This window comes from Natrix helvetica (genome assembly GCF_964273705.1).
Source record: "Natrix helvetica genome assembly, chromosome: Z".
Lineage (NCBI taxonomy): Eukaryota > Metazoa > Chordata > Lepidosauria > Squamata > Natricidae > Natrix > Natrix helvetica.
In genome coordinates, this window is record NC_138554.1 from 135,421,590 (window position 1) to 135,435,832 (window position 14,243).

At 44.6% G+C, this 14,243-nt stretch overlaps 1 protein-coding gene across 1 annotated transcript in view; it reads right to left on the minus strand.

Annotated features, from left to right (window-relative positions):
• Positions 1-229: 229 nt before the first annotated feature.
• Positions 230-14,243, minus strand: part of LOC309401611 (sodium channel protein type 5 subunit alpha-like) — a gene marked incomplete at its 5' end in the record, with an annotated part of 84,362 nt that continues 70,348 nt past the window's right edge. Inside the window, 4 exons of the mRNA XM_081970678.1 lie at positions 230-1,424; positions 3,590-3,860; positions 6,692-6,792; positions 8,354-8,495. Of these exons, the coding sequence (XP_081826804.1) occupies positions 268-1,424; positions 3,590-3,860; positions 6,692-6,792; positions 8,354-8,495 (1,671 nt within the window). The 3' untranslated portion in view covers positions 230-267. The remainder of the gene's footprint in view (positions 1,425-3,589; positions 3,861-6,691; positions 6,793-8,353; positions 8,496-14,243) is intronic.

The following is a 14,243-nucleotide window of genomic DNA, read 5'->3' on the forward strand; positions in this document are numbered from 1 at the left end:
CTCTAGAAGATACTATAAATCATTAGGGCAGAAATGACATATTGTTTCTAGAATTTTCACTTTATCACAAAGGACAAAACATCCGGAATGTAGATGGTTGGGAAACTCTGCTGCAAGGCAATCTTTAATTCCCACTGAGGATCTGTAAGAGTTTACACTAACACTAATGGAAGAGCTCCTGATTTAACTATTTATGACAGTATTATTATTATTATCTGTTTCCAGGAAAACCCTGTTGTGACAAGAGAAAAATCAGTGAGAAGAATATCACTTTGCATCACCCTTATGGTCAGAGGACTCTTCCTGCTGAATGTCAGGAATGATGCTAGTCACATTACTGTAGGATGGAGGAATGACCACCGAAGATGAGTTCTGAGAATTATTGGACTGGCTGCCTTCATTTTCACTCAGACTGAACACAGATAAGTTTTCCTCTTCTGGAATATTCTCCAAGGAGATAGTTACATAGGGTTCCTGAGGCGCTTCCTTTCCTGCATGCTGGAGGAGATGCATCCGAAAAGCTCTTTGAATTATGACAGCAGATTCATCCTGTTTTCTCTTGGGAGTTGTCACAATTGGCTCATAGGCAATCTTCTCCGGATATTTTTCTTCTATTTGGGACTCAAACGAGTCCATTTCTCCAGATTCTCCCAGTACCCTTTTGGTAAAAGCAAACAAAATATCCAAACAGTGGATTTTACTCCCATTGACTATCGGAAGGTCCATGGACAACAACTGCTGGCTATTTGGTTTCGGTATTCGTAAAGGTTCTTCCAGGGCATCTGCAAAGTTGGAGAGTGCTGAGTAAGAGATAAACTGAGTCGCTTTGGGGTCAAATTTTGCCCAGATCTCATAAAAGATTTCAAAGTCATCGTCCCCTAGTGGCTCTGTGCTCTCTTCGGTGGCAACGTTCAAATTCTCAATGATGACAGCAATGTACATGTTGACTACAATCAGAAATGAAATAATGATGTAGCTGACAAAATAGGCAATGGCCACCATGCTGTTGACACAGGGGCTCTCCTGTGGCAGGCGATTGATGTTCGGAGCACACATATAGTTGTCCTGGTGGAGGATCATTGGCCCCAGAAGCTCATCCCAGCCGGCGGAGGTTGTTATCTGGAAGAGGCAGAGCATGCTGTTGCCGAACGTCTGGAAGTTGAAAATATCGTCAATCCCTTGGACCCAACTGGCACAGGAGAAATTAGCCATGCCAAATATAGCATAGATGAACATGATCAGGAAGAGGAGCAGCCCGATGTTGGTGAGGGCGGGGAGAGACATCAGCAGGGCGAAAAGCAGGGTGCGCAGTCCTCTCGCACCTCGGATCAGCCTCAGGAGGCGACTGATACGGATCACTCGAATGACACGCAAGATTGTCGGCGGGAAATTGAGGCGTCGCCAAAGCTCGGTTGCTGCAAGGCCTGCAGGGGGGGGAAATAGGCTTGCAATGAATGTGACCGCCTTGAGTCACCATGTACAAATAGGAGGCAATATAAATTTTCTAAAACAAACAAACAAAAACAAACAAACTTAAAACTCTATTCTTTAACAGAAGTAGTCCTTGACTTGCAACAGTTTGGTTAGCAACCGTTCAAAGTTACAACGGCACTGAAATATGTGATTGTTTTTTCAGTTACAACCTTTGCACCATCCCCATGGTCACGGGATCGAAATTCAGATGTTTGGCAAATGGTTCATAGTTGTGACCGTTGCTGTTTCCCAAGTTATGAGATCCACTTTTGCAATCTTCTGACAAAGTCAGTGAGGAAGCCAAATTCACTTAACAACCGGGATACTAATTTAACATCTGCAGTGATTTACTTGACAACAAGGGCAAGAAAGGTGATAAAGTGAGGCAAAACTCACTTAACCAACGTCTGATTCAACAACAGAAATTTTGGGCTCAATTGTGATCGCATGTCAAGGACTACCTGTACTAGGCCTCAAATTACAAAAATTTGTTTAGGAACTATTCAAAGTTATGACAGCACTGAAATAGGTATCTTATGACTGTTTTCACAGTCATTTCAGTTCCCCGTCATCAAAATTGATCAAAATTCAGACATTTTGCATGTATTTATGACCAGAGGTGGGTTGCTGCCGGTTCGGCCTGGATCGGGCAAACCAGCGGGAGCGTGCCCAAACCGGTAGTAAAAAAATTAGAAACCCACCTCTCTTTATCACGGTTGCAATATCCCGGAGTCATGTGACCTGCTTTATGACATTCTAACAAACAAAGACAATGCGGAAGGCAGAATCATTTTACAACCATACCACTAAGTTAACAGCTACAGTGATTCAATTAACAATTGCGGCAAGGAAGGGCAAAATTCAGTTAACAACTACCTTGCTTACAAAGAAAATGTGGGGATCAACTGGTTCTACTGGTTGTCTTGGGGATCTTGATTAATGAAGACTAATGAAGTAACAGACTGCATCTCTGTACAGTTCTTGCTCTTTATCTGATTTTTGTTATTACTTTTAATGCTGTCATATTTATGGTTTTTATTGAGCTGCAAGCCATACCAGTTCACAATGGATAGTGAGACGGGCAACATATACATTTAAATAATTAACAACATAAATAAATAAAAAAATAATAAAAGCATATTTTTAAATGATAGATTACGGTGGTTGGGATCTGGCCCAAGAGAGCAAATTGGTGGATTACTTTCTTAAATGTGTTTCACACACATACGCGGTCACGGGATCCGGAGATTCATGGGTTTGCTGCTATGCCTGTTTTCTTTTTCCAAATTCTGAATTATTTCACTTTCATGCAACACTTTACAACCAATTCTTGCAACCATGCATTCCTAAGTTGCATTATACAGATAGTCCTTGACTTACAACAGTTCATTTAGTGATCGTTCGAAGTTACAACTGCACTGAAAAAGTTTATAACCGTTTTTCACAGTTAAGAGCATTGCTGCCTCCCCGAAGTCACATGACCAAAATTCAGTGGCTTGGCAACTGACTCATATTTATGACAGTTGCTGTGACCTTCTGATAAGCAAAGTCAATTGGGCAGCCAGATTCACTTAACAACTGTGTTACTAATTTAACAACTACAAAGATTCACTTCATAACCATGGCAAAAAGGTTGTAGAGTGGGACAGGCCAGTGGTGGGATTCAAATAATTTAACGATGGGCTGTGACAATGTAACAAGGGTTAACCGGAGAGGCAGTTTCTGTAAGCAGGGCAATAAGGATGAGGCTAGAAACAACACCAGAATGTTTCCTTCCTGCCTTCCTTATAGGATTAGCCCTGTAAAGTGAGAAAAAACAAAAGGAGATTTCTTCCAACAAACCCCTTTCTCCAAACTGCTTAGAAAGTTAATAACTGGGTCTCCCGAATAGGTACGAACTGGCTGAATCCCACCACTGGACAGAACGCACTTAACAACTGTCTCACTTAACAACATACATTTTGGGCTCGTGGTCCTATGTTGAGGACTACATGTACATGTGAAGTGAAAGTTTATGACTGTAAATAAGTATACCATGCCAAATATTTATCTGCCTTGTAGCTTGTTACCATTGGCAAGCAAAGGACCTTCTAAAAGCAAAAAAAAGTCTACTTACTAATGATGGAAAGAATGACAACCACCAAATCAAATATGTTCCAGGAGTCTTTGAAGAAATAAAGCCTCAGAGCCAACAGCTTCATTACACACTCGCCAGTGAAGAGGGCAACAAAGACACAGTTGATCTTTTCAAGAAGTTGGTTAGCAGCCACATTTTGACCCTCATATTCCACGGCCATGACCACCACGTTTAAGAAGATAAGACTGATGATGAACAGTTCGAATGCTTGCTTGTTTACGACATCAAAAAGAAATCCTTGGAACTGGTTCTGTGGAAGGGAGGGAGGGAAAGAGAGGAAGGAAAGGAAGGAAAAGAAAGGGGCAGAAAGAAGGGAAGGAGAGGGAGGGAAGGAAGGAAAGAAGGGAGGAAAGAAAAAAGAAGAAAAGAAGGAAAAAAGGAAGGAAAGAAAAAGAAACAAAGAAAGAAGGGACAGAGGGAAGAAAACAGGGAGAGAGGAAAAGAGGGTGGGAGGAAGGAAAAGGGAGGAAGGAAGGGAAAGAGGAAAGAACAGAGGGACAGGAAAAAAGGAGAGAAGGAAGGAAAGAAGGAAGAAGGGGAAGGAAGGAAGGAAAAGAAAAGGAGGGAGGAAGATGTTAGTGTCAAGATTCCAAAGCAGTTCAAATAGTTACATCAAATCCTTTGATAATTATTTATTCCAACCTGGAAGTCACCAATAGAACCTAACAGAACCAGGAAGACAGAAACGGCTACATATCCTAAAGAAGTCCTGAAAGGCTTCAAGGAGATGTTTCTATTGCTGTTGCCCCAAGTTAATCAAGTTTCTTTTTGATTTCTCTATGCGGAATCAAAGAAACTGCCCAAGAGATTTGGCCAGGGCTGCTGGGGGTTTGCAGGAGAACCTTTAGCTAAGATTCTGTGCAGTTCAGAGAACCCCCAAATCGCATTCCAGGGAAGGCTGGAAATGGGCCTCTTTCTGGCCTACAGAGGGTCTCTGGAGCTTGGGGAGGCTGTTTTCACCCTCCCGGAGACTCAAAAAAAGCCTTCGGAGCCCGGGAAGGGCAACCCCACCCCACCCCGTGGTGCAGGAGGCCAACTAGGCCATGGCCATGCCCACCCAGCAACCGGGCAGAGAATCCCTTGATAAATTTTTTGAAGCCCACCCCTGGATTTGGCTGATCAAGTTCAAGACATTTGATTGCCTCCTTCCTGCCTGTCTGCCAAGGATTATCCTGAGGGCAGTGGTGATACATTTGATTTCCTTTTTGCAAGTAATGAGGAAAATAAGTTTGTTTCTATAAGATTCACAGCAGCTCCTGAGACCTGATGATCTTTGCTCGGTGCTTCCCAAAACTTTTCTTTCCTTATTGAAAATTGCTTATCAGAAACATCCTTTTAGGCAATTTAGGTAAAACATTAACTCCACGGGGGAAAAATGGTTTACTCAAAGAAAAACTGTTTTTATACTATTTGGGGTAATTTACTCCAGTTTGGGTAATATCTGGGGTGGGATTCAGCTACTTCATACTGGTTCAGGTGAGCTAATTTTACATCTGGTTTGCCAAACCAGTAGTTGCTGGACTGGCTGGCCCCACCCACCCCTCCCCTCTCAGGAGTCTCCACACGGCCTGTTTTGGATTCCAAGTAAGCGCAGCGCCCACACGGATGCTCTGGGAGGGCAAAAAACAGGCCTCCCAGAAGTCCTGGAAGCCCGGAAACGGGCCTGGGGGAGGCTCTGGAGCCAGGGAGAGGCTGTTTTCGCCCTCCCAGAGGCTCAAGGAAAGCCTCTGGAACCTGGGGAGGGCAAAAACACCATCCCCCCCCATGTTGGTACAGGAAGCCGAATACACCATGCCTACCATGGCCACACCCACCCAGCAACTAGGCATAGAACCAGTTGCTAAAATTTTTGAATCCCACCCCTGGTAATATCACCTTAACTGAAAGCACCTGAGGGCAGGACAAGAAGCAACAGATAGAAACTTAACATGGATAGAATCAACCTAGAACTAAGGAGAAATTTCCTGACAGTCAAAATAATTAATCCGTGAATCACTGAAATTTTAAAGAAGAGATTGAACAACCCTTTGTCTGAAATGGTGTAGGGTCTCCTACTTGAGTAAGGGGATGGACTAGAAGACCTCTTAGGCTCCTTTCAACTCTGCTCTTCTGTTATTCTGAATAATATTTTTATACTTTCTGTATTAACCAGATGTAAGGAATGAAGATTGGGTGGCATTTTCCCTGTGATTCAAAATGGCAGATTTATTGCAAACTAATCTGAGCTGACTTTGGCATAGTCTTTAAAATGTTGTTACTTTTACTTTAGTTTTATAATACAACTAGTCACCGGGTTATTTAGAGATTGTTTGAAGGTCTGATGCATCTATAAGAACTCAATTCTGATGGTTGACCTTTCCACAGTCATTTGACTGCACTTTGGATGCTTGGCAACTGGCCTGTATTTACAACTTTTTACAATCACACGGGTGCTTTTTTCAGGATGCAACTGGAGTTTCTGATTTTTCCTTGAAGACATTTCGCTTCTTACCCAAGAAGCTTCTTCAGCTCTGGCTGGATGGTGGGGAATGGAAGGGTTTCATCCAGTCAGAGCTGAAGAAACTTCTTGGATGAGAAGTGAAACATCTTCAAAGAAAAAACAAGGAAGTCCAGTTGCCTCCTGAAAAGAAGCATTTTGGGGACAACGTAATACATCATAAAATTGGGTTGGTCTTGAGTTATAATCATGATGTGTCAGCTTTATTTTGGCCATAACTCCTTGTCTATTTGTAACACATTGAATCTTAGCAGTTTCACTTACACACTGCTTCACGGTATCTAACGTACTGCTTCGTGTTGCTTTTACGGCCCTTTCTAAGCGGTTTACAGAGTCAGCCTATTGCCCCCAACAATCTGGTCCTCATTTAACCAACCTCGGAAGGATGGAAGGCTGATTCAACCTTGAGTAAGTCAGGATTGAACTCCTGGCAATTAGTTAGCCAGCAATATTGCGTTCTAACCACTGTGCCACCAGGGCTCATGCAGAAAAAAAATGTTTTATGTTTGGCTTTACTAGAATTTATGAAAAGTCTTTCCAAGTTAATAATAATGTAAATGCATTGATGTTCGCAAGAGCCTTACCGGAGGTCGTGGAATAGTCTTATGTGGTTTCTTGGTACCAAGCTTTTTTAGTGCATTATAATATTTCTTTTGATCCTCTGACAAAAAGATGAGTTCTCCACCTAGGTATAAGAGAATAATAACATTGCTATTAAATTTTTAAAGTATAATTTTTATCTGCATCTATTTAGCTCTGTTCAAAAGACAAGAATTGTTCAAAGCCAACTAAACAGCTAGTACCAATAAATAGAATTTCAACAGACAAAGCTCTTTACAACCTGAATATTTATTGTCTTAAAGATGGATGAACGCATTCTCTTCTAAAATATACTCTTTAATTTAACTGAAAACAAGTTCCTGAATTTGGGTACGACTATCCTGAGTTCTAAAATGTTAGTCATAATTATGATATAATAAGAATAAAACTTTGTGGTTCTTTAAATGAAATACTTTTTTTCTCCTAATCCCTTTGTGTACTCCATAAAGTCATTTTTATTGCTTTATTTTAAAAGTCAAAGTGACTTAGAGCTACTTTTGTTCCTTCTGTTGCTTGGAGCTGCTTAATTTACTTTGTGACTTTCGTGAAACAAAGACACCGTCTAAACTAAAATATGGCTTTTGTTTGGATTTTTTAGGACATGACATTTGATTGACTATATGGCCTAAAAGATTAGAGAATAAATGTGCTACCTAAGCTACTAAAGATAGCGCTGCCAGTAAGTAAACCATTGATGGTGGTTACTAAGAAATCAGGCCAAGAGTATCTCTGGACACCTATGGGCTCCAGGAGTTAAGGAAGTGACCACTAAAAGAGTCATGCCTGGGGCAGAAGGTTTTGCTTGCACAATCTATGGAAATACGATGATCATGTCCTTTGAGGCAGTTCTAATAATCTGGCGCCTCAAAACGCCTTATTGGTTTTGCAACAAAAGGTTAACCGACCTGTCTTTCTGTAGACTTTCTAACTAGGATTGTACAAGTGGTAAGGCAATGCAGGTAGTCCTTGACTTACAATAGTTCGTTTATCAACCATTCAAAGTTACAACAGCACTGAAAAAAAATGACTTAGGCATTCTTAGGATCACATGATCCAAATTCAGACGCTTGGCAATCAATTCCTATTTATGATGGCTTCATTATCCCGGGGTCACGTGATTCCTCCCCCCCTTTGTGACTTTCTGACAAGCAAAGTCAATGAGGAAGCCAGACTCACTTAACAACTGTGTTATTAACTGCAGTGATTCACTAAGCAATTTAGCAGGAAAGTTCATAAAATGAGTCCAAACTCAGATAACAAATCAGAGGTGGCATGCTACCAGTAATGGTGGAAGCGTGAGGCTCTGCTCACCCACCCAGACGTCATCAAGGCACATCTGTGCATGCGTGCTCCCGCTACCGAACCGGTAGTGAAGAAAATAGAATATCATTACTGTAACAAATGTGTAACTTAGCAACAGAGGTTTTGGGCTTAATTGTGATTGTAAATCAAGGACAATCTGTATATTAAATGAGAGAAAGACAATTAGCTTTTGTGGATTATTCTCTTTCTATATGAATCTTTCCCAGGATTTTCAACAATGTCTTCCGTAAAACACAACAATGACACACTGACATTGAATACACTTGAAAGTGTTTGTAACTGTTTGTCTTCATGAGTCTTGGCTGTCTATTTATGTTAGATACTTATCTTTTTTCTTTGCTGGTTAAAATTGTCGATAACCACACCAATAAAGAGGTTCAGCATGAAGAAGGATCCAAATATAATAAAAACCACAAAGTAAATGTATGCATATACGTTGTTTTCAAAACATGGCTGGGTGGAATTCTGAAATAAGGAAAAAAAACGTTTAATATGATACAGATGATCAATATCGTTCTTCTGTATTTCAACTTCCCTTCTTCAGGATATGCAAAATGACTAGCACTGATGATGTTGCCTAGTTTGGATCATGAAATATCTGCAAAACAAGAGAAGAGCATTGCAAAGGAACTGCTTTCAAAACTGGCATCTACCCTGATCTGGGAAGCTAATGCAAAACAATACCATTTGATTTGCATTTCCCCCAGTTTAAAGACATCTACACTTCCTGGCTCAAAAGCCTCCGTAAAATTATTTTTTCCTTGTGGAAAAGTCAATGAGCTATTTACCCTTCTTTAATTCAAGATGCTTAATTTTACAGGAAACAAGCTAGCTGCTCAGATGGAACTAAGCTCCTGTGCAATGTTTAATCCTTGATGGCTGCTGTGTCAACATTCAAGCCTTTTAGGATTCTTTCCTTTGAACTTCCCATAATGCATAAGTAAAGGTTCCCCTCACACATATGAGCTAGTCATTCCCAACTCTAGGAGGCGGTGCTCCATTTCAAAGCCAAAGAGTCAGCTCTGTCTGAAGACGTCTCCATGGTCATGTGGCAGGCATGACTGAGACAACCAAGCCTTGGACTCAAAGACAAAATTACCCCTGCATGGCCCCATGGGAGTCTGACAACCAATCAGAATATAAGCTCAAATTCAAAAGCTCACAGAGGGCATAAAATCCCAAGCACTCTCAGAATCTCTTTCCCTTTTGCCCAGGACTTCAGACCATATGATCCTGTTCATCATTAAACAATCTTTTCAAGCAGCCACCATGTTTCCAGTGTCTTTCTCCTCACTTGGAATTGAACCAAGGTGGACATTTATTCCAACAGAGTTATAAAACCTAATATTTGCTTTGCTTGGTTTCCCCCTTTCCTTGTTTCAGAATAGAATCTTCCTTTGTTTCACATCTAAATTTATCTTTAGTGTCACTGGCTCCTGCTTGATCTAGGACCCAGTGGGACTTAGACTCCAACTAGGACAGAGTGTATTAAGTTATTTGTTAGATTCGGGCAACGAGAGAACAGACTCCGGACACGTAGTGATTTAACAGCTCTTTATTAGTAGTAGTAGTGATCCAGCTTGCTCTGTGGTCTGAGGGTTCCCCTTTTATAGGGATCGGGTACGCCTCTCGACCAATCAGAGCGATACCTGTTTCCCGCCGTAGCGGCGGACCAGAGAGGAGACTTGCCGCGATATATGTTAATATCTAACACCCCTCCCCTCTTAGATGGAGCATTCCGGTTAGTTACATAGTCTTTCAAATAAGTGGGTGTTTGTCTCACCCGGGTGGAACGCCGTAGTTCGGGTTGAACGGGAGTGGTTGCAGGATCGGTTTTGCCTGTTCTTTCAGCTTCGCATTCGGGGGTCTGCAGGCTTTCATTGCTTTGGCGTAGTTCTGGTTCGCGATCGACCTCTGGTTCTATCCTGGGCTCGATGGTGTCGTGTTCCTCCGTGTTTGGGCTCTCGGATGGCTGACTTTGTGCTGGTAGATAGTTTTCTTCCTCGGCTCGTAGGTCTGAGTGTGCCAGACGACCCCGTAGTTGATCGATGTGCCTTTTCCAATTCCGTCCATCTTCTAGCTCCAGCAAATATGAACGTGGACCCGTGATGCCAATTACCTTTGCCGGCATCCACAATGTTCCCCCTGCATAGTTGTGGGCGTATACTGAATCCCCTATGCTAAAATTCCGAATTTTGCTTGTAGAGTCTGGGGGCGATGTGGCAGAGTAATTTGGGTGAAGACGGTCCAGGTGAGACCGTAGACGGCGGCCCATGAGTAGTTCAGCGGGGCTCCTACCCGTCATTGCGCTGGGGGTAATATGATGAATTAAGAGGTAATGATCAATGCGTGTTTGCCAATCACCTGGACCCATCCTAGCGAGGGCCTCTTTTGCGGATCGCACCATTCTCTCCGCCTGTCTGTTCGATGCCGGATGGAATGGCGTGACGAGGGCATGCCGAATTCCCTGACCTGCTAAGTTCGTTTCAAATTGCATGGCCGTGAACTGGGGCCCGTTATCGGAGACCAGGAGGTCGGGCAGGCCATGAGTGGCAAAAAGTCGCCGTAGTACCTTAATGACTGCCTCTGCCGTGGTTGAAGTCATTAGGACTACTTCTAGCCATTTGGAGTATGCATCCACAACTATAAGAAAGGTCTGACCTTGGACTGGCCCTGCGAAATCGATGTGTATTCGCGACCAGGGTGCTTTAGGCTTCTCCCATTCTGTGGCGGGTGTTTCAGGGGGTGCTGGTCTAGATTCTTGGCACGGATCACAAGTGGCCACCCATTCCTCTATCTCTTTGTCCATGTTTGGCCACCAAACGTAACTTCTTGCTAACGCCTTCATTCTAACGATCCCCGGATGCCCAACATGTAACGCTTCTAACACATTTCTTCGTAACGCATAAGGAATAACAACTCGATCCCCCCACAATAAACAACCTTGTAACACTGAAAGTTCATCCCGTTTTGCCCAAAACAGTTTGAATTCCGGGCCCACGTTTCCCTTCGGCCACCCCCTCCAAACCCAGGTTTGAACTTGCTTTATTATATTGTCCCTAGAAGAGAATCTGGCAACGTCGCAGGAAGAAACCGGTCCTGAGTCCAAACAGTCAATTAACAGAACCGGTACCTCGGGAGTGGGGTCTGGCAAAAGATCCGGAAGTGGGCAACGGCTGAGTGCGTCTGCATGTCCTAGAGTGGAGCCCGGTCGATGTATCAGCTTGTATGAGTACGCAGCCAGGAAAACAGTCCACCTGGTCATGCGTGGCGAAAGGGAGACTGGTGTGGGGCGGTTTCCCACCAAAAGTCCCAACAGCGGTTTATGATCTGTGATTAGTTCGAAATTGCGGCCGTAGAGGTATTCGTGGAAACGTTTAACTCCAGCCACAGCAGCTAATGCTTCCCTGTCCATCTGGCTGTAATTCCTCTCGGCCGACGAAAGAGTCCTGGAGTAGAAGGCGATGGGTGCTTCGTTCCCGTTTGGCATCCTGTGGCTGAGGACCGTGCCGACGCCGAATGGGGATGCATCGCAGGTCAATACCAGTGGTAGCGTCTGGCTGTATTGCACTAGCAGCGAGTCGGTGGTGAGCAGGCGCTTGACTGTGGCAAAAGCTGCTGCTTCGGATCGCCCCCATCTCCATGTTGCGTTCTTTTGGAGTAGTCGATGTAATGGCTCAGCAACGGTCGCCTTCTGTCTCAGAAAAACGCTGTAGAAGTTAAGTAGTCCGAGGAAGGCCTGCAACTCGGTCTGATTTCATGGTGTGGGGGTGTCCTGGATCGCCTTAATTTTCTTTGAAGTGGGGTGTATTCCCTGACCATCGATTCTATATCCCAGGAATTCTACACTAGGGACGTTAATTTGGCATTTCTCTTTTTTGAGGCGGAGACCCTTCTCTCTGATTCTGGCCAAAACAGTTCTGACTCTTTTTAATAGTTGCTCCTCGTTTGCAGCGGACACCAAGATGTCGTCGAAATAGGGGACGACTCCCGGTATCCCTTGCAAAAGCCATTCCATGACGCTCTGGAACAGACCTGGGGCAATACTCACACCGAATTGTAGCCGGTTGCATTTGAATGCTCCTCTGTGCGTCACTATAGTTTGAGCCTCCGCTGTGGCGCTATCCACGGGCAATTGCTGGTAAGCTTGTGCCATGTCTAGTTTAGCAAATATCTTTCCTGGCCCCAACAAGTGCAATAAGTGTTGTACTACTGGCACAGGATATGCGCTTTGTTGTAGCGCGACATTAATTGTGCATTTATAGTCCGCACAGATGTGGACTGACCCGTCTGGTTTGACTGGGGTCACAATGGGGGTTTCCCAGCGCGCATGATCCACCGGCTCAAGGATTCCTTGCTCTACTAATTTATCGATCTCTTTATCAATTTTTGGGCGGAGTGCAAAAGGCACTCGTCTTGGTTTAAGTCGGATTGGCGCCACTTTTGGATCTAAATTGAACGAGATAGGTTGGCCCACATACTTACCAAGACCGGGGCTGAACACATCCTCGAACTCCTTAAAAATCTGTTCAGCGCTGCTGTTCTCCACGGCGTTGATCCCGGTGACTTCTAACCCCAGGGCTTCAAACCAATCTAGTCCAAGAAGGTTCTGTAATGGCGCGCTGGCGATGGTCACAGGCAGCTGGGCTACGATGTCCTTGAAACTAATTTGGAATGTCCCTTGGCCCACGATGGGGACTCGGTTCCTCTGGTAGTCTCGTAGCAGGATGTCTGGTGCACGTAGTTGGCTCTTTTTGAGGCTAGGGATAGCCTTTTTTATGGAGGCCCATGAAATGATCGTCAGGGACGATCCTGTGTCAACTTCCAGCTCGCAAGGAGAGCCCTCCAAGAGGACTGTGACTTTCAGCTTTTTAGGCCGCTTGGTGCGGACCTGACTTATTGTGGTGAGATAGGTTCGCAATTCCTCTCTCTGGGTCAACTCTATCTCTGCATCGGTATCCTGGCAATACTCCCGTTGAGCGTCCTGGTAGAACGCTCTCTCAGCTCTTTGTGTGTAATCTCTCTGGGAATACGCCCTTTCAGCTCTATGGGAATTGTCTCTCTGGGTAAACTCTCGTGTGTTTCTCTCTGGGCGCCCTTTTTGATTTCGCCAAGTCCCTGGGTTGGACTTCTGTTGGTGGTACATTGGAGGCTGCCGTGAGGAGGCAGGGACTTTGCTCCGGCACACTCATGCGATGTGCCCAAGTTTGTCGCAGTGTGAACAAACAACTTTCCTGAACCGACAGGTAGACCGGGGGTGGTTCCCTCCGCAGCTTGCGCAGAGTGGCAAACAGAATCCGGATCTCCCCCCAGGCCTCATGTGACTGCTCCGCATCAGGTGACTTTCCTCGAACTCGGCATCCTCGAAGTCTGGGTTGGTGTCCTCGTAGTGGACTCTGGCGTGTCTGGGTGCTGGCTGGCTCGCGTTGAACCCGCGTTGTATGGTTTCCGATGATCTTTCCGCTGATTCGGATGCCCTTGCTTCGTTTAGCGCTATTTGTAGGGTTAAATTTGGATTTGCCAACAGCCTTTTTTGTAGCGAAATGTCCTTTAACCCACAAACAAGTCTTGCCAGGATTTGCTCGTCCAGATCCCTGAACTCGCAGTGAGTCGCTGCTTTACGTAGGGCTGCAACATATTGGTTGATTGATTCTCCCACCTTCTGGTTTCGCGTGTTGAATTCCTGGCGGCAAACGTGGCGGGAAGGTTTTGGCGCGTAATGAGTTTGCAGAGTCTGCTGTAGCGCTGTCCATGATACCGCTTGTATCGGTGTAGGCTCAGAGAGGTCTCTGGCCGTGTTGAAAACTTCTCGCCCACAGTAGCTGAGGAAGATGTTCTTCTTTCGGGAATCGGTTATTCCCGTGTATTCGTTTGCTTCGAGAAAACTCGAAACGAATTATGTATGCCTCCCATTGGTCGTTCATCGGGTCGAACGGAGCGGGAGGAGTGTGCATCGCCATCTTCTCTGCGTTGAATTTGCCGCGCTGCGATGGCCTGAGATGGCTGCCGGAATTTCTGCCGAATTCCTGGGCTGGATCGAATCCTGGGATTCTGGAGGTAGCTTCTTCGTCCTATCTGTCTCTCGATCCCACCCTCGTCACCAATGTTAGATTCGGGCAACGAGAGAACAGACTCCGGACACGTAGTGACTTAACAGCTCTTTATTAGTAGTAGTAGTGATCCAGCTTGCTCTGTGGTCTGAGGGTTCCCCTT